Source organism: Sus scrofa, chromosome 11 (assembly GCF_000003025.6).
Source record: "Sus scrofa isolate TJ Tabasco breed Duroc chromosome 11, Sscrofa11.1, whole genome shotgun sequence".
NCBI classification, from domain to species: Eukaryota; Metazoa; Chordata; class Mammalia; order Artiodactyla; family Suidae; genus Sus; species Sus scrofa.
The window spans coordinates 45,020,535-45,046,018 of record NC_010453.5 but is presented as its reverse complement, the minus strand read 5'-3'; the positions used below and the strand labels follow the sequence as shown (position 1 = coordinate 45,046,018).

The 25,484-nt window shown below is 40.1% G+C and overlaps 1 protein-coding gene across 4 annotated transcripts in view; it reads right to left on the bottom strand.

Annotated features, from left to right (window-relative positions):
- Window positions 892–25,484, bottom strand: part of BORA (bora, aurora kinase A activator) — a 27,477-nt gene continuing 2,884 nt past the window's right edge. For 3 of the 4 annotated variants that reach the window (XM_005668462.3, XM_005668463.3, XM_003357859.4), the window contains exons 3-12: window positions 23,091–23,197; window positions 19,639–19,684; window positions 16,178–16,259; window positions 13,004–13,069; window positions 12,413–12,469; window positions 11,524–11,732; window positions 10,650–10,782; window positions 7,466–8,073; window positions 2,610–2,741; window positions 892–1,247 (exon numbers count right to left, since the gene is read on the bottom strand). In XM_005668462.3, coding sequence (XP_005668519.2) covers window positions 1,182–1,247; window positions 2,610–2,741; window positions 7,466–8,073; window positions 10,650–10,782; window positions 11,524–11,732; window positions 12,413–12,469; window positions 13,004–13,069; window positions 16,178–16,259; window positions 19,639–19,684; window positions 23,091–23,197 — 1,506 coding nt within the window. In that variant the 3' untranslated portion in view covers window positions 892–1,181. Of the gene's footprint in view, window positions 1,248–2,609; window positions 2,742–7,465; window positions 8,074–10,649; window positions 10,783–11,523; window positions 11,733–12,412; window positions 13,070–16,177; window positions 16,260–19,638; window positions 19,685–23,090; window positions 23,198–25,484 lie in introns of those variants that run through there. The other variant, XM_021065666.1, reaches the window with a different exon arrangement.

The following is a 25,484-nucleotide window of genomic DNA, read 5'->3' as shown; positions in this document are numbered from 1 at the left end:
AGCATCTAGAATTCCTCTTAATGTACAACAGTTGTCTTAAGTTTCTATTAATTCTAAAGCCTGTGATTAAGAACTCAACTTCCTAATGCAGTGAACCCAGTCGCCAATGGCTTTAACAGTGTGGCCTATGGGAGGGAGGATGAGCCGGGGACACAGCACGAAATAAGTTTTGCAGGTTGGCAGTAAGTTTACAAGGCGCACAAAAGTCAGGAAGTGCCAGTAGTACGCCTTTATTTCCCAGGGATACATAGGAATTGTGATTCCCTCTTGAATGTGGATTTGTAAAAGATGATTTATAAAATACAAGCATTCTCGAAATGTATAGATACTCCAGAGTATCCGCCCCCAAATTATATACTCATTCTATTCCCAACATGAATGTAAGTTGTTTTAAATTTTTCATTTCATTTTAAAAGCTTCATAAGCCTAAAGCTCTACCGGAGCTTCAGGTATCTGGTTCTCCCATGTTCTTATTCCTCCCCTCGGGCCACATCCGAGCAGGAAAGGATGGCCTCACCCCAAGGATGGAGATACATCTGGGCACCCCCCATCTACCTCACTAATACATGACAGTAAGATTTACATTTTTTAGATCAGTTAATCATGGAACTAAGAATTCCTTCACAAATGAACACATTTTTCAATGAAAATTTCTGGAAAAAACCTACTAAACCACTTTTCCATGTCTTCAATTAAGTTTGTTTTAGGAAGCTAAGTCAGATTTCTTTCTTTCACGAAGGTTGTAAGTTTGAATTCATCTGTATTATCACATATTTTTATGTAAAATAAAACAGCACCTTCATAGTCCATGTTCCCAGAACTGCTAAATTTAGTGCTGTGAGTAAGGCTCACGAAGAAGCACTTCACTGACCCCGCAGGATAGAGGCAAAGTCATCACTCAAGTTTTTTATTGTTAAACACATCACTCGAGGTAAGTACAAAAATATTTATTGATAAAAAAATGAACTTGTACTTTAGTAACTTGCTGAAAGTTCCAGGCGCTTTTCTGTTGTTCCTGTGTCACTAAAATTAAGCCCTTGATTTTTCACATTGAGGGGAAGAAAAAAAGCCAAGCATGTTAGTTGAAGCAATTTTTTTCCCAATCACCATCACATTATTGATCCCGTGCGTTAAAAATAGGAGAGAAGCTGTCCAGTGATAGTCTTGTTCTGAGAGGTATTCTATGGACTGCTGCACCGAGGAGGATTTGCCATTTTCATCCAACACCGTTGCGTTGGGTGATCTTGCTGTGAAAAAGGAAATACCTTATTTTCAGTTTAAATAGGACCATTCAAGGATACAACAATTATGTACACTGTTTTTTAAAACCTGAATGCAAATTTCCTATGTCTTAATGTTTGCTTACTTTTAAATGGACAACTACAACCCACCTCATGATAAAATGGAGGAAAGGTGAAATAATGTGGCCTCTGTGTTAACTCTTAATATTCACTTGGAGAGTTATGTTCAGTTGCGCACTTGCTGTTTACTGCTTGTTAATAAATTGTCATATAAAAATCAAAAATTCTGATTAGTGCCTAAGATGATGATGGGATTCTTCAAATATGAACACAGTTCTCCCTCAGGATCTGTGGGGTGTTGGTTCCAGAACCCTCCAAGGAGACCGAATCCATGGATGCTCAAGACCCTTACATGAAATAGCAGTGTTTGCATATGCAAATCCTCTCATATATTACATCATCTCTAGACTACATATAAATACCCAATTCAGTGTAAATACCATGTAAAGAGCTGCAAATACAACATAAGTTCTATGTAAAGTTGCTGACACATGGCAAATTCAAGTTTTGCTTTTGGGAACTTTCTGGATCTTTTTCCTCCCCAATTTTTTTTTTTATGATTTTTATTTTTTTCCATTATAGCTGGTTTACAGTGTTCTGTCCATGTTATACTGTACAGCATGGTGACCCAATTACACATACATGTATACATTCTTTTTTCTCACATTATCATGCTCCATCATAAGTGACTAGACATAGTTACCGATGCTACTGGCAGCAGGATCAATTCATTGCTAATCCATTCCGATTTTTCCTTTTTAAGCCTTGCTCTTGGTATGCGCAAGTTCCCAGGCCAGAGATCAGACCTGAACCATAGGTGTCACACCTGATCCTTAACCTCTAGGTCACCAGGGAAGTCCCCTGAATATTTCTGATCTGAGGTTGGTTGAATCCGTGGATGTAGAACCCACGGATACAGGGAGGGCCGACTGCATTTAGTTATGGCTATCCTGACTAGGAGGTTCAGTAAATGTCACCAACAGTACACTTTTGTATAAATACTAGTATATAAGATACATATGTGTTATCTCTGAAGGCTTGGAGTTTAAGAAAAGGGCCCTTACTTTGGAGTGTTCTTAACTGATATGTAAGTTGTACTCTTTCCCTCCCTAATAATCAAACCTCTTTTTTTAGGTTTAGCTTTGAGACAATATCACAGGCAAACACCCTCTCCTGTTCCCTCTCAGTTTAAGGAGCTGACGGCAGGCCAAGCAGCGCTAGCTCTCCTTCCCAACCTCTCCTCTTTACCCTTTGTAGCAGAAAAGTTAGGAAAATGCAACCCTGTCAAGCTTTCTGTTTTTTCCATACCTTTATATTAAAAACTTGAGATTTACTCTCGACTTCCAAGGTTTGTGCGTCACTTTCTTTGCAGTAACTTTCTGCCCCAACCGTGTCCATAGTGTTGCTTCCACAACTCTGTGTGTTATAACCGCTATCCATCTGGCAGGGATGAGACAGACAGAAAACAACACACCAAGGATAACATTACAAACTGTAATTCACTTATCCACAAAAAAAAAATAGGTAAATTCATCTTAAATATTTTATAAGATATGGCTTATATAATTATATATAACAACACTTTGAAACATTTAAATGAATCACTATATCACAATTGAACACAAGGTAATATTTAATACTAATCACACTGAATGAATTTTTAAAGTAATACATAAACAAAATGTAGTTCTACATAGAACCATTTGTTCAGTCACTACAATTCCTTCTAATAAAATGTATCCTGTAATTTTCTTTAAAATCAGTGAACAAGCCACTAAGAACATGCTTCCCTGTGACTTTGTGCTCACACTCAGTAGATGAAAGTGAAGATTACAATCAACTTTACCTTCCAGCTCATTTTATCAAGCTTGCCTCTAAATGGCTTAGTTGCATCTCTAAATAAAATCTACTTAAAGGCATGCTACCTTGAAGAGGATTCCAAATAATACCCATTTTTTAAAAGGTGCCTTACATTATACTCACACCCAGTGAAATAAAAATCTTACCTTCATAACATTACCACGTATATAATGGCTCTAGGTGTCAGTTCAACTTTTCACTTTTTTTTGTTGTTGTTGTTGTTGTTGCTATTTCTTGGGCCGCTCCCGCGGCATATGGAGGTTCCCAGGCTAGGGGTCGAATTGGAGCTGTAGCCACCAGCCTACGCCAGAGCCACAGCAACGCGGGATCCGAGCCGCGTCTGCAACCTACACCACAGCTCACGGCAACACCGGATCATTAACCCACTAAGCAAGGGCAGGGACCGAACCCGCAACCTCATGGTTCCTAGTCGGATTCGTTAACCACTGCGCCACGATGGGAACTCCTTTTTTTCTTTTTTCTTTTTTTTTTCAACTTTTCACTTTTAAAACTGTAGCATTCTAGGAGTTCCCATCGTGGCTCAGCAGTAATGAACCCCACTAGTATCCATGAGGACATGGATTCAACCCCTGGGCTCAATCAGTGGGTCGGGGATCGGGAGTTGCCATAAGCTGTGGCGTAGGTCAGTCATGGCTCAGAGGCTCACATCCCAAGTTGATGTGGGTTGTGGTGTAAGCTGGCAGCCATCAGCTCTGATTTGACCCCTAGCCTGGGAACTTCTATGGGCCTCAGGTGTAGCCCTAAAAAGACCAAAAAAAAAAAAAAAAGAGAGAGAGAAAATGCAGCATTCTACTACACACTGTTATAGCTGAAGAGAAAGAGACAAAAAAAAAAAAAAAAAAAAAAAAAGATTTAGCAAGTTTCAGTTTTGGTAAAAAATAGAGTAAGTTTTTACTTTGTGAGGGCCTGAAAAAGCTCCAGGCCCTGTGCAGCACTCCACTTAATACCATTCTTATTTTGTCCTTATAACTTATCAACTTCACAGATGAGGAAGCTAAGGCTCAGAAAGAGGAGCTTTCACAGTGTCAGAATGAGGTGAGGAAGAGCCGAGGCCACACAGCCTCTGTCCACTGACAGCTCACAGTGCTCTCACCTGCACAGTTTGAGCACCAAACAACCCGCAGGGAAGTTGTACTTACACCTTTCTATGCAAATTACGATTGGTGAAGGGAAGACTGTAATTGGCCCCCACCACAAACATCTGTAGAGCCTAGAAAGTGCATTTCATCAGCATCTTAAGAAAAATAGCTCCAGTTTTCAGGATGGATGCACTGCTGGGAGTCCTGTTCCATCTGAACAAAACCCTTGTGATGCAGGCAGCAAGGTACACAGGGACTCTGCCCCACTCTATAGGAAGGGAAGGTTCAGTGGCTGCTCCCTAACAATTCGGTAGATCACTACACTGGCTCCTGCCCAGATCATTAGCAGCATCTGGATGTGGCTACCCTGTGCCAACCAGGCAACACAGGTCATCTCCTTACTCCCCACAGTCATCAAAGAAGACAATGTGGGATTCCAAACTCTGGAAAGACAATGTGACTGAAAGAGAGAGAATAAAGGGAAACAAAATGAGGCTGGGGAGTAAGGCAAAGGCTAGACTATGCAACGCTTTCGCCAGCCATGCTATTTATAGATTTTCAATTTAATCTAAAATCAAAACTGAAAAAAATGCTTAGAAATTTAAGATTAAGATGCAGATACAAAAGCTCAACAGAAGGGTTCATACGAAGTTGAGCAAGTTTCTCAAAAACTAGAACAAAAAGATAAATACAGTGGGAAGATTTTTTAAAATTGGAGAATCCAAAGGCGTTCCAAAGAGAACAGTGAAAACGACAGAAGTGAAATCTACGATGTTATTCAACAAAAGATCCAAGAAGCGAGGGGCCTAAGTTTACACATCATGAGGGCCCTCTGAGTGCCTAGCACAACTGATGAAAAGGAACCCATACCAAAAAGGCACTGAAATTTCAGGACACTGTGGACACAGAAAGGATCCTATTCTCCAGAATGGGATAAAAAGAGACTACATGCAAAAGATCAAGTATTAAAATTGTTTCAGATCTCTCACTTGTGACACTGAAATGAACCAGTGAACAATATCTTAAAAGTCTGAAAGACAATTCTTTTCAAACTCTCCAATGTGAGAGAATAAAGAACACGTGGCCAGATGTGCAGTAGCTTGAAAAAGGTACGCCTTCTCTGAAAGCTACCAGCAGGTATGTTCCAGTCAAATGAGAAGTAAATCAGGAAAGAGAAGAAGAGGGTACAGAACACAGGAGAGGTTAAGAGAATCCCCAGGATGACGAAGGACTGTTTTAGGAAGACAGCTCTCTACAATGTTTTGAGGCCAAGCCGCCCGATCAAAGGCCCTGGGAAAGTGTGGCTGTCTTGGAATGCTTGAAGCTACTTCTGGTAGGAAAGTAAGAACATGTGAAAACATTTTTCAACTACAAAATGCCCTGCAAAAGGAAAGCTGAAACTGACTCGTATATACCACAGAATCATTAAGGACGAGGCTTGTCACGGGGAAAGAAGTCCCCTAAAAGGGGCTGGATTACCCTGCAGGTACCAGGCAGAGAGTGGACGGCAGTTTAGTGGTGAGACAGGCTTCCAGTTGAACAGGTGGATTGGATGATTAATGGGTAATTTCCAGGCAAGTATTTTACAATGCTTCTATAAATGCTCTGGGAGAAAAAGAGGTAGTGAGGAAAAAAAGGAAAAGAAGTTAACAGTGCCTCTAAGGCTCAGTTTGACTGTATGTGCTTTTTCACTTGGGAACCACATTTAGAAGCTGGAATATGTAAAAGGGATTCTAGGGTTTTGTGTTTTTTTTTTTTTTTTTTTTTTTTTTTGAGCAACGACCCTAGAAGTCAGGATAGACAATACAGGCATAAAATACAAGCAAAAGATTATATGTAATTTTGGATCATTTAAAATCCCGCCATGAGTTTTAAACTTTAGCATGTCAAAAATGATGGCACTCAAGCATTATGGAGTTATTATGAGAATGAGATTAAGTAGTATATATAAAGTGGTTACAAGAGTGTCTAGCAATCTAGAGCACTGGGTAAGTAGTAACACTTACTACAGGTCGGTATATAAACATGGACTCTAAAGCCAGACTGCCAGGCTCTGACTCTGGGCTCCACTACCTTCTAGCTATGCAGGCAGTCTACTGAACCTCTATGACCCTCAGTTTCTTCATCTGTAAAATGGGGACAACAGCACATCTATTTCACAGGGTTGTTATGAAGATTAAACAAATTAACACATGTAATGTACCGGGAATAATGCCGGCATACTGGAAGAGCTCCAAGTGCTAGATTTTCTATGAAATGGAAGGTTGGGTTGCCTTGCTGACTATTTTACGGTTCTTTCTAAACTCTCAACACAGAAGCATATGGCAGTTGATGGAAGAAATGTCTTTCTGAAAGTAAGGGCTGGCTACGAAGTGTACTTGTCAAATGAATCATGCTTGCCTGTTGCCAGATATTGCCAAATTGGAAATGTACAATCACGTGAAAAACGGGGGTTATAAACCACATTTTTTAAAAGTATAAAAAATATACATGTAAAAGTACTCTAAACCCTATTCTTTCTCCCTAAATCATATACAGGAAAAACCAAAACCACTTTATTTTTAGAATACGAATACTAGCTGAGAAAATGAATTCCTTTGGAACCAGCTCCACACGAAAGAGAAGCGACCCAGAGAAGCTGCTGGACTCTAGCAGTTAAAACAGAGCAGCTTGACTTCTTTTCTGCTTTCTTTTCCCACTCCCAATAAAGACCAGTCCATGTGAATATTAAATATGCATTATCAGCCCAAATGAAAAGGAACTAACCCTCTTTCTATCACCTAGCTGTGATTTTAAGAAATATCATGTAACGCTCTAGGTCCTCACCTTTAACCCATTTTCTTTCTGACTATAATCTGATAAGAAAGGATAAAGAACACCAACGGGAGTTCCCGTCGTGGCACAGTGGTTAACGAATCTGACTAGGAACCAGGAGGTTTCGGGTTCGGTCCCTGCCCTTGCTCAATGGGTGAAGGATCTGGCGTTGCCATGAGCTGTGGTGTGGGTCACAGACACGGCTCGGATCCCGTGTTGCTGTGGCTCTGGCGTAGGCCGGTGGCTACAGCTCTGATTCGACCCCTAGCCTGGGAACCTCCATATGCTGCGGGAGCGGCCCAAGAAAAGGCAAAAAGACAAAAAAAAAAAAAAAAAAAAAAAGACCACCAATGGAGCAGGTAAAGGACTGCAGCGTATTAAAAGGCTTACCTGAGTGTTACTGCTTTCACAAGGAATGACGCTGCTTTCTGCAAGGGGTGACATGCACATGTGGGAGGTTTCAATGCTGAAGGCAATCCCATTCCCAAAATCGGTCATGGGCGAGCTGCCATGATCCACGGGCTCCTTAATCCAGGCGGTCTCCTCTACCATCTCGACGGGATCGACCATATCCACAGTGTGGTTCTCCTTCTCGCTTTCCACGTCCTGCAGCAGCGCCAGCTCTTTCGCAGACGCGCCGGACTGGTGCTGGGTAATGGCCATGGCCGTCACTGCCAAGTGCGGGCCACACGGGCAGGTGCTGCCCTCCAATTGCAGCAGGTGGACTCCAGCAGCGCCAGAGGCTGGGGAGGAGGTGTCTGTGCAAGGGACATCTGCTTTTTCCTCATCTTCACTGTGAGCCTCAAGGGTAAAAGGTATTCGGATCACTGAGGTCCGATACTGAGCACCCCCTCTACACACCTCGAGTCTCATGGGAGACCAATTTTTTATGGGTGAGCAGCCATCTATATAAGGACTTCTGATACACGGATTGGTAATTCCATTAGAAGTGGCCCCAGATGAAGCATCAGGAGAATGCAAAGTAAACTTCCTTTGTTCTAAAAAATTGGGAGGGGGAAAAAGAAAGATTAGGAAAGAAAAAAAAATCACATCATGAAAACATGGAAATGGGTAAGCCATTACTAAATGGTCATCATCAGATTTCATGCCAGAAAAATTGGATTTCTTGAACAGTTGTGTTGTTTCCTGGAGTGAAACTGGTGTTAAAAACAACAGCACAGGAGTTCCTGCTGTTGCCTAGTGGGTTAGAGACCAACTGCACTGGCTCAGGTTGCTGTGGCAGTGTGGGTTTATTCCCCGGCCCAGCCCAGGGCATTAAAGCATCCAGCATTCCCTCGGCTGTGGTGTAGGTCACAGCTGAGACTCACACTTAATCCCTGGCCCAGGAACTTCCATATGTCATAAGTGAAGCCATTAAGATTAATAATAACAATAATGATAATAGCACAAATGAATGTGTATCCATAAGTCAAGTGAGACTTTTAAAAAGTTAGTTCCTCTGGCACGTTCCTTTTTTAATGAAACAAAATATCTTATTCCCTGAGAATTATGTCCTCACAAGCACACTGCTAGTATGAAAAATACTCCTCACATACAAGATACAGAATAAACAGGAGTTCCTGTCATGGCTCAGTAGAAATGAATCTGACTAGCATCCATGAGGATGCAGGTTTGATCCCTGGCCTTGCTCAGTGGGTTAAGGATCCAGCATTGCCACGAGCTGTGGTATAGGTCGCAGACTCGGTTCGGAGGTGGCATTGCTGTGGCTATGGTGCAGGCTGGTGGCTACAGCTCGGATTTGAACCCTAACTTGGGAACCTCCATATGCCACAGGTGCAGCTCCCCACCACCCAAAAAAGAATAAACTGACAGCTACCAATTAACTGCTGTACCTGGTAAATGAAATATGTAATAATCTATTTGCGTTATGTAAAACACTGTAAGCAACATTAAAAGGCAAGCAAAAAAATGTAAACATTAAAAGGTAAGCAAAAAACTGTAAAATAATATTTGCAATAAGAAGGCGGTTAACAGTGATAATCAAAATGATCAAAATGCCTTAAGTTAACAGTTTTCACAGCTATCAGCTTAATAATAACAGAAGTTTTAAAAAATGGGCAAAAGCATGTAAACAATCCTCCCAGTGGTAAATGAACATATGAAGTGTTCAGCTACATGAATAATTTAAAAAAATGGAAGTCAAAGCAATGAGGACCCTTTAACAAAAACACTGAAGTCCAAGGTAATAATCCCTCCCACCCCCCAAATGACCAATAAATATTCAAAAGAGTTAATATTGCAATAATCAGAGACAAAGATGAAAACAGTAAGAGATCTTTTCACCATGTGCCAAATTAACAAACATCAAAAAGAATGACAAGACCAGTGTTGCTAGATGGGGAAAAACTGACTTTCTCACCCACTGCTCATGAAAATTTCAATTGGTGCAAGCTCTTACGAGGAAAATTTGACAAAATTCCTCAAAAGCCTCAAAAACATCCATCCCTTTTCATCAACTATCCCACTTTTGAAAATTTAACCTAAGGAAATAAATACAATAATACAATGTATATACAAGGAAAACTTAAAAATAATTTAAATATTTATCCATGACTGAAAACAAAATGTACAACCAGAAAATGGCATGTTATAGAGTGATTAAAAAATCATGATTTCAGACAGTAAGTATAACTAGAATGACCTATGAAAATACTCATAATAAAATGCTTTATGAAAAAAGCAGGATACAGAACTGTGTGTGTATGTGTGTGTATACATGTGTGGAGACATTCACATACATACACATAAAGGGAAGACTAACAAAAATAGTTTCCAGTTTACCAATTTTATTTACTACAAGTAGGTTTTTTAAAACGTGAATTTTCAAAAAGTGCTATAAATTTTTTCAAAGAAAAACTGACATATTGAGAACAGAAATATGTAATTTTTCACACATTATATTTACCTTCAAAACCTTACTCAAACAAATATATCCTTATAAGATGAATATTCAATTACGAAAGTCTGAACCTATAGGTCGGAAGGCTACCAAAACCAACTTATCTCTACAACTGCCATCTTTCTTTGATTCTGTTTTATAAAAGGGTTTGATATAAATACTGCTAGTCCAATCCCATAACTGACACTACAGTAGCATTGTGCTGAGAACTGCAGTACTAGAAAGTAAATTGTTTCTTTTGTAAAAAAAAAAAAATCCAAGTTTCTGAATTTTAGAAAGTTTAGTGGTCATGTAGAGTTCTGTAGTTATTTTTATTTTTATTTATTTATTTATTTGCTTTTTAGGGCATGGAGGTTCCCAGGCTAGGGGTCGAATCGGAGCTACAAATGCCCACCTATGCCACAGCCACAGCAATGAAGGTTCCGAGCAGTGTCTGCAACCTACACCACAGCTCACGGCAACGCCAGATCCTTAACCCGCTGAGCAAGGCCAGGGATTGAACCTGCAACCTCTTGGTTCCTAGTCAGACTTGTTTCCACTGCACCACAGTGAGAACTCCTAGAGTTCCACAGTTAGAACAAGCTAGGAAGAAGTTCTTTAACAACAAATACTGACAAGATGAATTTTAACAAAGTATTTTATTGTGAGACATACCTGAGAGTGGTGTCTTTCCTATCTGAAAGTCAATCGGTGAGAAAGTGGGTGAAGAAATAGGTGTTGGACTGGTTATGCTTCCCAAACTGTATTTTTTTGCACTACCCTGGATAGGGCTAGAAGAAAACTGCCCCTGTGATTAAAAAAAATAATAAAATTACATGGTTCTCTTCTCAACTAGTTATACCACACACTAGCTATCTTTATTTTCAAAACACATTCATAAACTAGGTCATTAACTTTGGTCATTTACCAAAAAGTAAGATGCCACCTTTGCTTTATGGCAAAAGGAAGGCATCTTATAATGAGGATAGTTAAGAAGACTATGAGAAAGATTTTATTTTACTTCATTTAGTTATTTTTTGGCTGTGCCCCCAGCATGTGGAAATTCCCGGGCCAGGGATCGAACCTGCGCCACAGCTGCAACCAGAGCCACAGCAGTGACAACGCCAGATCCTTAACCTGCTGAGTCACGAGGGAACTCTGAAAAATTTTGAAACAACATACTAGACAAGATAAAATATAAATGCATCGTATTTACACAAACCATTGTTTCATATTAAGTAGCTGCTTATGAAAAATTTTAAATGACATTACTCCACTGATACCAATCTATAATTGAGTTACACTGGAAATCTTCCACAATTCAGTTAAGTAACTGATACTGAAATTCCTTGAGATTCATTCACCTCTACATACAAAAATTGGAGAATCTGGCCAAAAACATTCCTATACGTAATGACAACATGTGAAATAGGCTAGTCCACATGAAATATAAAACCCAAAAGACAATCATTCCTTCTGAGTATAAGAGGAGGTCTAGGTCTAAGATGCCTACAGCAAATCAAGCAGCCACTGTTAGTACACGTCTTACCGAACTTGGGGTCTGCACAGGAGATAAATCTATTGAACAGAAAACCTCAAGTGATGCTTGAGCACCGCTACGAGGACTTCTGGGAGAAGCTGGAGATAAGGAGTCAGAGATACTTCCGTTGCCATCTAAAAATAGCTTTCTTCTGAGGGATGAAGAACTGAGGTTTCCAGGAGATTGATCTGCAAATTCATCAGCTCTAAAATAGTCACCTATAGTTAAAATGAACAGAAAAAAAGGCAAAGCTAGCCATTTTGAAGAGCAATTATATTTCAGTTGTCCGAGTTTTTAAAAACCAGTATGTATTGCATGTTTGAATTTTTTTCAAAAAAGAAGGCAAAATTTAAAAGCATATGTGATGTTTTAAATCTGAAATGCTTCCTTCTCTTTTGAGTGCTTCATTATCAGAATAGATAGCACCAGTAAGATGTGTCCGTGAATAGTTTATGCTCATAGTTAAGTTCATTATGATTAAAAAGGGTGATTCAGGCTATATTAAAGAAAAATGAGACATTTCAGGATGGTTTCCCCAATTCTTTGGAAAGAGGCACTGCCAAAGATTTCCATTTACAAAAGCCCTTAAAACAAAACCTGGGAGTTCCCAACATGGCCCAGTGGAAAGGAATGTGACTAGCATCCATAGGGATGACGGTTCGATCCCTGTCCTCGATCAGTGGGTTAAGGATCCAGCATTGCCGTGGGCTGTGGTGTGGGTTGCAGACATGTCTCGGATCCTGTGTTGCTGTGGGAGTGGTGTATGCCAGCAGCTACAGCTCCAATTTGACCCCGAGCCTGGGAACATCCATATGCTGTGGGTGCGGCCCTAAAAAGCATCCCCCCCCCCAAAAAAAAACCTTTAAGTTACTAAATTTTAAACAAACACCATACTTACCTAGTATCTTTTCTAAATTAAAATCCACAGGAAGAGACAGCAATGTCTGGCAAGCAACTGGAAGCAAGCAAATAAACACAAACATGGATAAATCAATGTGATAAATGCAATTTAGCACGTTCTTCCCAATCAGCCATCTCCCATGATGCGCCACCCAAACTGGGCTATCTCCTTCATGCATTCCATTCCATAACATGCCACCTTCTTCCAGATGGTTTCCCACATCTTCTAGAACTGATGTAAACCTGTTGATGGTAAAAGTACACCCCTGGTTGTGCTGCTGGCACTTGAATCAAAAAAGGCCTGTCTATATCTGGGGGTAGGTTTCCTAATATTAACCAATTTTCAAAAGAATGCTTTCCCCGACCAAAATTCAATTCACATGCCTTGAGAACCACAAAACACATTATCACCATTTCTAAAACATGGCTGGATGTATCCCAAGTGTTTCTGAAGGTCAGCTCTCATAGAACCCATTCATAAAAAGTCAACAATTTCAATTCCAGAGTGAAGTGTTCACATGAGCTGAATTTAAAATCAAACGTTGCTTAATATGGAACTTACTTCTTCTCTGATTGTATTCAAACTCACCATTGCTTTTCTCAGAATGGATAGTCAGCTTTCTTCCCATTGGAGATTCATTATTTATGTTAACACCTGTAAAACATTTTAAGTGAAAAAATCTGACATTTTATAGACTTCATTTACATTGGGGTTACTTTTTCCAGAAGGAAAAAAAAAAAAAAAATGAAGCATGGAAACTTATTTAACATTTTCAAAACAAATATCTGCATATGTAAGTATATAATTCAGTGTGTTTCTGTTAAGCTTATTTATTTTTAATTGATTCATTTTCGACTTACGAAGGAGCACAAGGATAAAACTTAAGGATTACCATAGCAAGTAAGGAGATGCCAAGAGATACTTTTTTTTCTTTTTAAGGCTGCACCTGCAGCATATGGAGGTTCCCACGGTAGGTATAGAATCAGAGCTGCAGCTGCTGGCCTATACGACAGCTACAGCAACACAGGATCTGAGCTTTATCTGTAACCCACACCACAGCTCAGAGCAACACCGGATCCTTAACCTGCTAAGTGAGGGGAGGGACTGAACCCATGTCCTTGTGTAGGTGGGTTGGTCACTGCTGAGCCGCAATGGGAATTCCTCCAAGAGATACTTTTTAAGGAAAGCAGGATGGCTCTCCACGTCAACCTTAAAAGGTTGGGGATGGATGTTTAGAGAATGCCAATGTCCTCAAACAGATCCTCTGCACTTCTTTCCCAAAATAGGTTTAGATAAACTATCTGAATTAAAATGCCAGGCCATTTTGATAGAAACTGAAATTTGATCACTAAAACCTTGCTAGTTTTTTTTTTTTTTTTTTGAACACAGGAGAAAAAAATATGGCTGCAAATAATTTTTATTAACAATCTAAAGTTAATGACTAAATATTAAACTTTTTTTTTTGCTTTTTAGGGCCCCACCCATGGCATATGGAGGCTCCCAGGCTAGGGGTCTAATCAGAGCTGTAGCTGCCAGCCTACGAATGCCACAGCCACAGCAACATCAGATCTGAGCTGCGTCTGTGACCTACACCACAGCTCACGGCAACGCTGGATCCTTAACCCACTGAGCAAGGCCAGGGATTGAACCCGCAACTTCATGGTTCCTAGTCGGATTCATTTCCACTGCGTCACGATGGGAACTCTGTGACTAAATATTAAACTTCTTAACTCAAAAATCACCAGGCAGTAAATAAAAGCCTTCTCACTGCAGGCAACATGACCATCTATACATTTTTTTTTTTTTTTTTTTTGGCAGCACCTGCAGCATGTGGAAGTTCCAGGCCGGGGCTGGATTCAAGCCATGGCTTTGACCTATGCCACAGCTGCAGCAATGCCAGATCCTTAACCCACTGGAAAGACAGGAGGCTTCAGGTCAAGGACAAAGGGCTTTGTTAATCTCAGCATATAGCCTGCAGCATGAAGTTCACGTTCCTGTCAGTTCCCTTTTGCCCCTCAGTCCCAAGGAAGTGAAATGAAACAGCCCAGGGGGGTGCAGCACACATAGAAGGTCTGTGTCGCAGCGGAGGAACCCCAGGCTTGGGAAATTCCATCCTTTATAAGCTGCAAGCAAACCTGCTCCAGAGGGACACGTGTTCATCATTACAATGGGCAGCAAAACAAACCTACCCTCTGCTTTGGAGGGATATGGTCACAACATAAACACCTTTTAAAAGATAATTTGGAACAAAACCTGTCTGTGACACTCTTCATGAGATATCTAGAAAGGTGTGAGACCCATGGAGAATTCAACTGACTTCCAACACCAGACTGAACAGCTCAGCTCTGAAGCCCACCCGATTAACCACTGCACTCTGTCATCATAGGCTTGATAAGCAGAACAAAGAGGGTATGGTATTTTTAGCATCTTCCTGATCCGCATCACTTTAACAAAAACAGGATATTTCAAGCAAAAAATGACATTATAAAAAAGATCACATAAGAAAGTTGATTCACCTGTTCAAAAATCCAACATGAAGAATTTGGGGGCAGGGAGTTCCTACTGTGGCACAGTGGGTTAAGGATCTGGCATCATACAACTGTGGTGCAGGTTGCAGCTCAGATTCGATCTCTGGCCTGGGAACTCCATATGGTTCAGGGTGCCAAAAAAAAAAAAAAAAACCACTTCTTGGAGGTAGAAAAATACTTGAAAGATTACTGGCTTGCCCTTAATTTCCTTCTTAATTTTGCAGATCATCAGCTATATTACATATCGTCCCAGAAGTCATATAAATATTCATCCTCCCTCTACCGCTGTAGGAACCAGCAAATTTGCAAAAAGCAAAGCAATTTAAAGATTTCACTTTAAAAATTAACCTCTAGGACTTCCCATTGTGGCTCAGGGGCAACCAACCCGATTAGTATCCATAAGGATGCAGGTTTAATCCCTGGCTCACTCAGCGGGTTAAGGATCCGGCGTTGCTGTGAGCTGTGGTGTAGGTGGCAAACGTGGCTCGGATCTGGCATTGCTGTGGCATGGGCCAGCAGATGCAGCTCTAGGTCGACCACCCCCCCCAGCCTGGCAACTTCCATATGCCACAGGTGCGGCCCTCAAAAGAAAAAAAAATTAACCTCTATATTCTTTATTTTCTTTGTCTTTTTTCCATTTCTTGGGCTGCCCCCGCGGCATGTGGAGGTTCCCAGGCTAGGGATCGAATCGGAGCTGTTGCTGCCGGCCTACGCCAGAGTCACAGCAACACGGGATCCGAGGCGCATCTGCAACCTACAACCGCAACTCAGGGCAACATCGAATCCTTAACCCACTGAGCAAGGCCAGGGATCGAACCTGCAACCTCATGGTTCCTAGTCAGATTCGTTAACCACTGAGCCATGACAGGAACTCCTTTTATTTTTTTATTTTTTTTTGAACCTTTATCTTCAATTCCAACTATTTCCGTATTTCTTCATCTCCAGACACTCTATAACCATCATCATAACTGATGTTCACAACGGTCATAAAGAAGTTAAACTCAGAACAGAGTGGCCAAAAAAAAACAAAAAACAAAAAAACACAAAAGAAATTAGTTAAGTTTTTGAATCCTAACTCTTAAATAGTTAAATCCTCTGGTATCCAGAAATTTCATTTATAGCAAGCTTTCTATCAAAGTGGATAAACTGACACTTCACTGTACATTACTATACAATCACTGCTTTTTATTTTCATGCTATTTATGACTTTTGATGACACAGTTAATACACTCACATTTACTGGAATGAGACTCTGAAAGCTGCTTCCCTTCATGATCAGTCCAAGGAGAGGGTACAATGACATCCTTAGTGAAAAACTAGGAAAATGAAAGTCACACAATTAGGCATAAACTGCCTCCAAAATAAGAAAATATAACTGTGTTAAAAAAAAAAAAAACCATCAAACACATTACATACTGACTTTACAGTTCTATTTTTAAATTTTAATACTTAAAAGCACATGGCACGGCATTGTAAGTCAACATTAATTTTAAAAAAATTTTAAAAAACACAAATGAGCAAAGGTGAAATGGAAGAAACAAGGTATATATAGAAAGTGAAATTTTAATCCTTCAAATCAAATACTCAAATTTGAAATTTGCAAATTAAGCTAAGGGCATTAATCATAAAGAAAATCTTTTTAATTTTTTTGGAGGGGAAGGGAGATTGACAAAAGAGAAGAGAAAAAGGGAAGGAATAAACGGAATAGATTTGCATGAGTATAAGCCAGGATGAATGGTGTGTAGGAGCCGGCTTGTCCTAACTCTCAAGATCTAATTATTAAATTTTCAGGAATTGTGTATATCGGTGGTTAAAGCCAATATTAAAATTATGTAAACTTAAACACATTATATTAAAAATAAAGGTAGTAAACATTCAAAACCATCACCTGCTAGTTATTTTACTGCATTTACCAGTATCTCTGTTCTTGAGGTTAATTACGTCTTTTGAATCTGTACAGCAGAATGCCTACACATAACGGTGTACAAAGCCTTTCTCTCCCATTCAAGGATGTCATATTATGAACTTGAAATTGGCCATGGGTGGAGTATCTACATTACAGACAACAGCAATCACTAAAACCCATTCCCTCCCGACGACCGGACGTCAGTAAACATTTACCAGCACCCCACTGGCCAGTACACTCAAATGGAGATAGAGCATTTGGATAAATGTCTTTCCTCTTTCCTTCCAGATATCAAATTAATTAGGCCTAATACAGGATATTCCCCTCCCCTCTATGTTTTGGGGGTAACTCAAAACATTTTCTTTCTGTTTCACTACATCTGTGACAATGAACTAATTTCCTTAGTCTAAACTACCTATAAATACACAAAGTGAAGATGCAAAACAAGGGGAGACGGAAGCGGAGATTAGGACAGAGACAGTTCCCAGAAAAAAAAAAGGAATATAAAAGACCCATACTCAGGAAGCCATGCCTAAGTTCATTCAAAATGAAAGAAACCCGAACCCAAGTAACAAGATGAAATGTTTAAGGCAATAAGAAGAGCACAAATTAAGAAATCTGATAACTGCCAGTAGACCAGACAGGAGAAAACAGGCAGTAATATAACATGGCCAAGAGAATAAGCTGGAAGGGCAATACAGCAAAACCTACCCAAACAGAAAACATAGAGCCTCTGACTTAGCAAGTCCACAAGATATAGGGACAACTGTGTTCACTGCAGCATTATTTGTGATAGAAAAACACTGAACATGATCTATGAACCTGTCAACAGAGGCTAGATCAGGTGACGTTCATTCACACAATGGAATACTGTGCTATGACTAAAAATCGGAATGTATGGATAATCAAAAAACATATTAAAAAATTATTAAAGAGGAGTTCCTGTCATGGCGCAGTGGAAACAAGTCTAACTAGGAACCATGAGGTTGCAGGTTCGATCCCTGGCCTCGCTCAGTGGGTTAAGGATCTGGCATTGCCGTGAGCTGTGGTGTAGGTTGCAGACTCTGCTTGGAACCTGCATTGCTGTGGCTGTGGCATAGGCTGGTGGCTACAGCTCCAACTCCACCCCTAGCCTGGGAACCTCCATATGCCTAGGGTGCGACCCTAAAAAGCGGAAAAAAAAAAAAAGAAATTATTGAATAAAAGAGGCCAAAGAGTATCAGAATAATGAACCCATTTATATGCAAATATTTAAAAGACATGCTATCATATACATAAAATGAATCTGAAATTATACTCAAGAAATACCACATTTAAGGAGTGAGACAGGGATGAAGAAGGACTCCATTTTCATTTTATATTTTTTCTTTGCAGTTTGAATGTTTTTGTTATGTGGATGCATTTATTGTATTTCATATGTATGTATGAATTTAACTTCTGTCTGATACATTAACTTCTGATACATTAATCCAAATCTTCACCATGACTTCACTTTTTCTCCTGAATTTCCCTCCAAAATTAAGGTGAGGATTTGAAAGAGAGAGCATATTCCCCCGAATGTTGGGAAATGGGAAAGAGACTGAAAATATTCAGCTGGGGAGGAATCAAATGACTGGATTAGAAGGAAAATTGTGAAGTTACTAGGTAGATTAAAAGTAGCTAATGTCTGGCAGGAGTAAAGGATATGAAACTATTTTCTAAGAAACACCTATATATGAAATACAGGAGCCACTGATCTCTGAACATGCCATAGCTTAAGTTTTCTGGGTGCAGAAGAACCAAGCACAGCTAAGCAACAGAGGTGGCAGAGGGGGCCAGTGAGGGGAAAGAGGTAAAATAAAAAATGCTGCCATGTCATGAAGACTTTCTGAGTAAATAACTAGATGGATAAATTTTACCCTTGAAGAGGGGTTCAGAAAACAAAGAAAGCAAAAAGTGAAAAACTTACTTCATTAGTTTTACTTAAAAAAAAAAAAAAACAAAAAACCTTGGGACTCCCACTGTGGCCCAGTGGGGTTAAGAAACTAACTAGTATCCATGAGAATACCAGTTCGATCCCTGGCCTTGCTCAGTGGGTTAAGGATCCAGAGTTGCCATAAGATGCAGTGTAGGTCACAGATGTGGCTCGGATCCCACATTGCTGTGGCTGTGCCTGTGGTGTAGGCTGGCAGCTGCAGCTCCAATTCAACCCCTAGCCTGGGAACTTCCATATGCCGGTACAGACAGCCCCAAAAAGAAAAAAGAAATAAAAATACAAACTTCAAAAAGCCCTACATTTGAGATATATTTTTTCTATTTAGCAGCATGTTTTATTTCACGAAATATATTCTATGTCTTAAAAACTCAAAGAATCAACAATAATAGAAGATAAAATGATTACTGATGCCAGTCTAGATTTTCAAGGCTCGAAATATTCAACTTCCTCAACATAAACTCCAACTTGAAACCACAGTTTGTGCTCATCAAAGGCACAAGGTAAGACCAACCTTGCTGGGCCCTGAGAATAAAAGATGAACAAAGCACAATATTGGCCAAAGAAGAATTCAGTCTGGGGAAGAAAAGCACTAAATCAATCATGACAATAGCATAAAGTACTGAAACAGCTGAAAGACACTGGTCTTGTGGGAGCACTGAGGGGGCCGGGGACTGGGGCCAGGGACTGCGGACGGGCCGGCTGGCGGGAGTTGGGACAGCAAAGGATCGGAAGGAAGTCCTTCTCTTTTAGAGATGATGTGCACGCAGAATCGATGCTTAACTGGCTTCGTGATCAGTGACAGTTTTTAAGTTACCTCTTCAATGGCTTTTTGTCTTTTGTCTTCCACATCTTTATCTATTCTATACAGAGATAAAGAAGAAAAATAACCATGCCATTACTTCAGCTGATTGAACATTTAAAATAAACCCTTTCAAAGAAATAATTTTTTTCCCATTGAAAACTGGCAAATATTATGCTCATTTTAAAAGAAAATTGGGATCTTATCACATTTTGAAAATGACAGTATTTAGATATTCAGCCTCGTGCTGGTAGGCTTACCTCCCCCTTTCCCTTTCTCAGTTTGAAGGGAATATTTTCTTTTCTTTTCTGTTTTAGGGCTACACCCGTGGCATATGAAGTTCCCAGGCTAGGGGTCGAATCAGAACTATAGCTGCCAGCCTACACAACAGCCACAGCAACACCAGACCTGAGCCGCGTCTGCAACCTACACCACAGCCTGAAGCAATGCCAGAGCCTTAACCCACTGAGTGGGGCAGGGGATCGAACCCACGTCCTCATGGATACTAGTCGGGTTTGTTATCACTGAGCCACAATGGGAACTCCAGAATATTTTCTTTTAAAAGGCTTACATTCATACAATTTTTAAATTATTATTAACAATATAAAGAAAGTGATTTGAATAAGCTTTTGCCCTTTAATGGCCACAAATTAAGAAGTATGTCACTTCACAGAAACCTAAAAATTGTCCCAATTCTTCTTCTTCGATTATAGCAAGTTTATCATATTCGTAATTTTATTTTATTTTTCTTTCTTTTTACAGCTGTACCTGTAGCATATGGAAGTTCCCAGGCTAGAGGCAAATCAGAGCTGCAGCTGAGGCCTATGCTACAGCCACAGCAACCCCAGATCCAAGCTGCATCTGTGACCTATACCACAGCTTGTGGCAATGCTCCTTAACCTGCTGAGCAAGGCCAGGGACTGAACCTGCATCTTCACAGACACTCCATCAGGGTCTCAACTTGCTGAGCCCACAATGGGAACTCCTTTAGACCTAATTTTAGAATCCACTCTTATTCTGAAATAAAAGAAACTATCATCCTTATAGTCCTAAACAAATAGGCAAAAATATTAATTACGAAACGAAATGTCAACAAAATAAGTTTGAAATATAAAATATAAAATTTTACCCAAACGAATTCTGTTTCTTCCACTTTGAAACAACATTCAATTACAGCACCATACATTTATTAGCTATAAGATGTAAATAGAAACTGTCAGGTCTCAAGCACAAGGCATATACCTGCCAAAGACTCAGCCGTTAGCCTTGTAGGACCACTTCTTTAATCTGTCCCAGGAGAGGGTATTTGCTTACCATCAATAAGCTGGCAAAACACCTTTTTCCCTCAAAATGTTTTCATGTATAACTTGTAGCTTGACCAAGCTTATAACGTGCATGTTTCAGAAATTAAAATCAAGTGGATTTCTCAAATAAGAGAACTGTGAGAAAATAGACTACAATGATAATCCACCTATCTCCGCTGAAACAGCTGTTTTGAGACCTAGTTCTCTTCATCTCGTGGACATAATCAGGCCAAGATGACAGTGCATAACAATAACAACACACAGCACGAGTAACTCTGATCTGGCACTACTTCATTCAAAAACCTCCCTCTGCTTCATCAGAGGACTTTCAACCTAAAATATTCAGGTGATTGCTGAAAGCGGTGAAAATCGGTTTGGCCAAGTATTGTAAAGCCAGATCATGGAAGGTTCTAAGAAGTCATACAGGGCAGGGCACCCTGCCTGGCACACCAAAGAACACCACCATGATGCATACAGGTTACAGTGTTACATGTATGTCCTGAATGGACTCCTGGCAGGTGAGGTGGGGCAGGCATTTCCAGATCATTCACCTCCTCTATGGACAGACTCCTCTGTCTACAGTTACCATTTTTTACATGTAGCACAACATGAAAAGGGTGGGAGGAACTGAAATAAGGAACTCGGGTTGAAACAGGAAGAAACACTGGAAGCCTTTGCTCATTTCTAAGGATGGATTGACATGTTTTAAGAATATACACACTAACCTTGGTGGAAGCTAAACCCATCACTGAATTACATGAGGAAGTTAAATTAAAATTCAGGTCTTTTCTCCTCCCCTATGTTACAGGTCTACCCCGTGACAGAGACCAAGATTCTTTTCATAAGCCAGCTAAGACAATACACCCTTTACTAACAGGTAGAGTAATGTTGTGTCACAATTTGTTGACTCTAGGACAGTGCCTCACGAGGCTGGAAAAATCTCTCTAGACAGTCCATGGTTCAACAGACCAAAAAGAGGAGGCAAAAGAAAGCATATGGTTTGTATGAAACAAAACAATGCGTATCATTTGTGACACATTTGCTTTTAGATATTCCGTTTACCTTCTCTTTCAAAGGTATTGTCTAACTTTTACGTTAAAGTCCTTTCATGTTCTATCCCCAACCCCGTCCCTTTCCACAGCACTTTTGCTGGACATCAATTAGTTAATTACAAATGGATGGTCAAGTTACCAAGCCAAAGGAGGAAGGGTGGAAAAGCCACACACTTGCTTGTAAGAGCATCCCCAAGTGTTTATCTCTGTGTGATTAAATTCTAAACTTAAAGGGAGAAGAACGGTTGGTTATCTCGAACGGAGAACACATGCACCTTAGAGCCAAAAATGAAAAGCTGAATATAATAGTATTTGACTGTTTCAAATAATAACAGAAAAATCAAACTATAAAACTGACAACTATAAAACGTCCCTCAAACTATGAATGAATACTGCTATCTGTAATTTACGATTATGGATTACTGCAACTAGTAATCAAAAACTATGCCTGTTCCTCCAAAGAAGAATATGGACTCACTATATCAGGCATCATTAAGCAGTCTCAGACACACTAGTACTTAAAAATCTATACAACACATCACCAGCAGCATCAGTTAGAGATGCTCTGATTCCTAGGTTGAATTTTAGACAATGTAATTCGGATTCCCAAGTGTCAAAGTCAGACGGTGTCTAGAAAAGCACTCTCCGCTGATGATGGCCACCCTTCCATTCAATGTGTCTTAAATTGGTAAGGGGATTTTAGGCTCCTCTAAATCTAGGTGGCAATGAAATGGCATTATGCTTTACCCTATAACACCAAAAGGAAGACAAAACAAAAATGCAGTGGCAAAAATCACAATCATGTGCAAAGGTACAAAGTTCTAAATGCCCTTCGTGCCATCAAGTGCTGGGGAAGCAGAGATGTCCCCTAAATAGCAGAGGGAGAAGGTCATCTTCTCAAGAAAAGGCCTCCTACCCAGATGGGGTAGACCCGTGGGGTTGGCAAAGGAAATTTTCTGGATGCGGTTCTTTGAGCTGATGCTACAGTTAGATTGGATAAATCTGCATCCTAATTTTTCCTGATTTCTTTACAAATAAAATCATTCAACCTCCTATCTCTCGTTACGTGAGAATACGTTATCACACTTAGTTGCAAGAAAAGAAAACTTACCGAGAACGACTTAAGTATAAAGCTTGACGATGAATGTCTTCTGGGTCTATTTCTACAGGATTTATGACAGCTAGTTGATCAATAGACCATCTAAACTCCCCTGGAGTCTTAAAAGAAAGTGATCTTATGAGTAGAAGCATACTAAAAGAGTTCATTGAAATGCTAACTTCAAATGTCAGCTTCAAAAATAATGGGAATGATTAGAATATAAAAATATCTTACAGCTCGCATTTTAAAATTTGACTTTATTGCTAAATTAAATGGCAAATGGTAATCAAATCACACTAAGTCACCTGACTTTTCTCTCTGTCTTTAAAATATCCAAACCTTACCCCTGGATGGTTTTTTAAATTACATAATAAAAAAAATCACAGAGTATTAAAGATACAGAAATTCTACAATTAACACGCATCAGTGATGCAACGTGTCCAAGTAAAACTAAAAATCTTAGTGATCATTTTTTTCACTAAAAATGAAATTAAACAAAGTCCTAACTACAGAAGGGCTTGCTAAAGCTAATAAAATAAGTGATCCTTAAGATTATTACACGTAGTAATCAATGCAGTTTTTCTCTATTCAACTATTGGATAAAAAAAACAAAAGTATCCAAATCCTAATCTGTTTTTGACAAAATCAAGCTTAAACAAGCCAAAATGCCATGCATTCTTGCTTTGAGGATTATGCTGCAGTCACTCCACTATTTTTATTAAGACTAAAATTTAATACTCTTCAATTTAAAATCACGAGGTCAGCTCAAGGACTCAACATAAAGTGTTTAACTGTAAACTTTCCTCCAGTGCATAGTGAGCTTTCAGCTGATATGAAAGTGAAGCCAGCATTAGGAACCCACCCTGCTTGCAGTTTTCTAGATAATTCCCTAAGTTAGAAGATCAAACTTCAAAAGAACTTCTCCACTATAGCCAGTACCAGTGAAAATAAGCTAAAGAGGAGTTTCCATCATGGCTCAGTGGTTAACAATCCGACTAGGAACCATGAGGTTTCGGGTTCAATCCCTGGCCTTGCTCAGTGGGTTAAGGATCTGGTGTTGCCGTAAGCTGTGGTGTAGGTCGCAGACACTGCTCGGATCCTGCCTTGCGGTGGCTGTGGCATAGGCCAGCAGCTACAGCTCCGGATAGACCCCTAGCCTGGGAACTCCCATATGCCACAGGTGTGGCCCTAAAAAGCAAAAAAAAGCTGAAAAAATGAAGCCTTCCCTAATCTAAAGAGTATGTCTCCTTCCACTTCACTCTCCTGTCTAACTACCAGTCACAGCATCATATTCTCTTGAAGTTGCCATTTTAGTTGTGTCTATTCCATTAGGGTCAAGACCGACTTTTCATTTTTGCCTTTGTTTTTTTTTTTTTAAGGGCCCGCACCCGTGGCCGCACCAGGAAGTTCCCAGGCTAAGGGTTGAATCGAACTGGAGCTTGTAGCCACTGGCCTCCACCACAGCCACAGCCATGGCAGATCCAAACCACGTCTGTGACCTACACCACAGCTCACAGCAACGCTGGATCCTTAACCCACTGAGCAAGGCCAGGGATTGAACCTTCCTCCTGGTGGCTACTAGCCAGATTCATTTCCGCTGAGCCACGATGGGAACTCCAAGATTTACTTCTTTTTCTTTCTTTTTTTTTTTTGTCTTTTTGCTATTTCTTTGGGCTGCTCCCACGGCATATGGAGGTTCCCGGGCTAGGGGTCGAATCGGAGCTGTAGTCACCAGCCTATGCCAGAGACACAGCAACGCTGGATCCGAGCCGTGTCTGCAACCTACACCACAGCTCACGGCAACGCTGGAGCGTTAACCCACTGAGCAAGGGCAGGGACCGAACCCGCAACCTCATGGTTCCTAGTCGGATTTGTTAACCACTGCGCCACGACGGGAACTCCCAAGATTTACTTCTTTTTCAAACAGTCTGCAAGCTAAGAACGGTTGACAAAAAAATCTGAAAGCTTACTATTTCACAACATGTGAAAATTACATGAAATTCCAAGTGTCCATAGGTAAAGCTTTGTGGGAACCATGCCACATTTATTATTTAAATACGACTTATGGCTGCTTCCGTAATACAAGGCAGAAGTGCACAGCTGCAACAGCAACCAGATAAGCTGCAAAGCCTAAAATATTTATTATTTGGCCCTTGAAAGAAAAATTTTGCTGACCCCTGCGTTAGAGTATAAGCTCCTTGAAAGTTTTGTCCTGTGACCCGGACTTGTTCAAGATGTCACCTCTGTACCCAGCACTGTGTTCAACCCAGAGCATTCAAATAATGTTTGCTGAATTTGTGAGAATAGATAATTAAACGACATGGCTTCTTCTCTATTACAGTGTTAGTACATATGTCATCAACCACATTATCTAGCTGAACCCACAGTTGTAGGAAACTAACACAT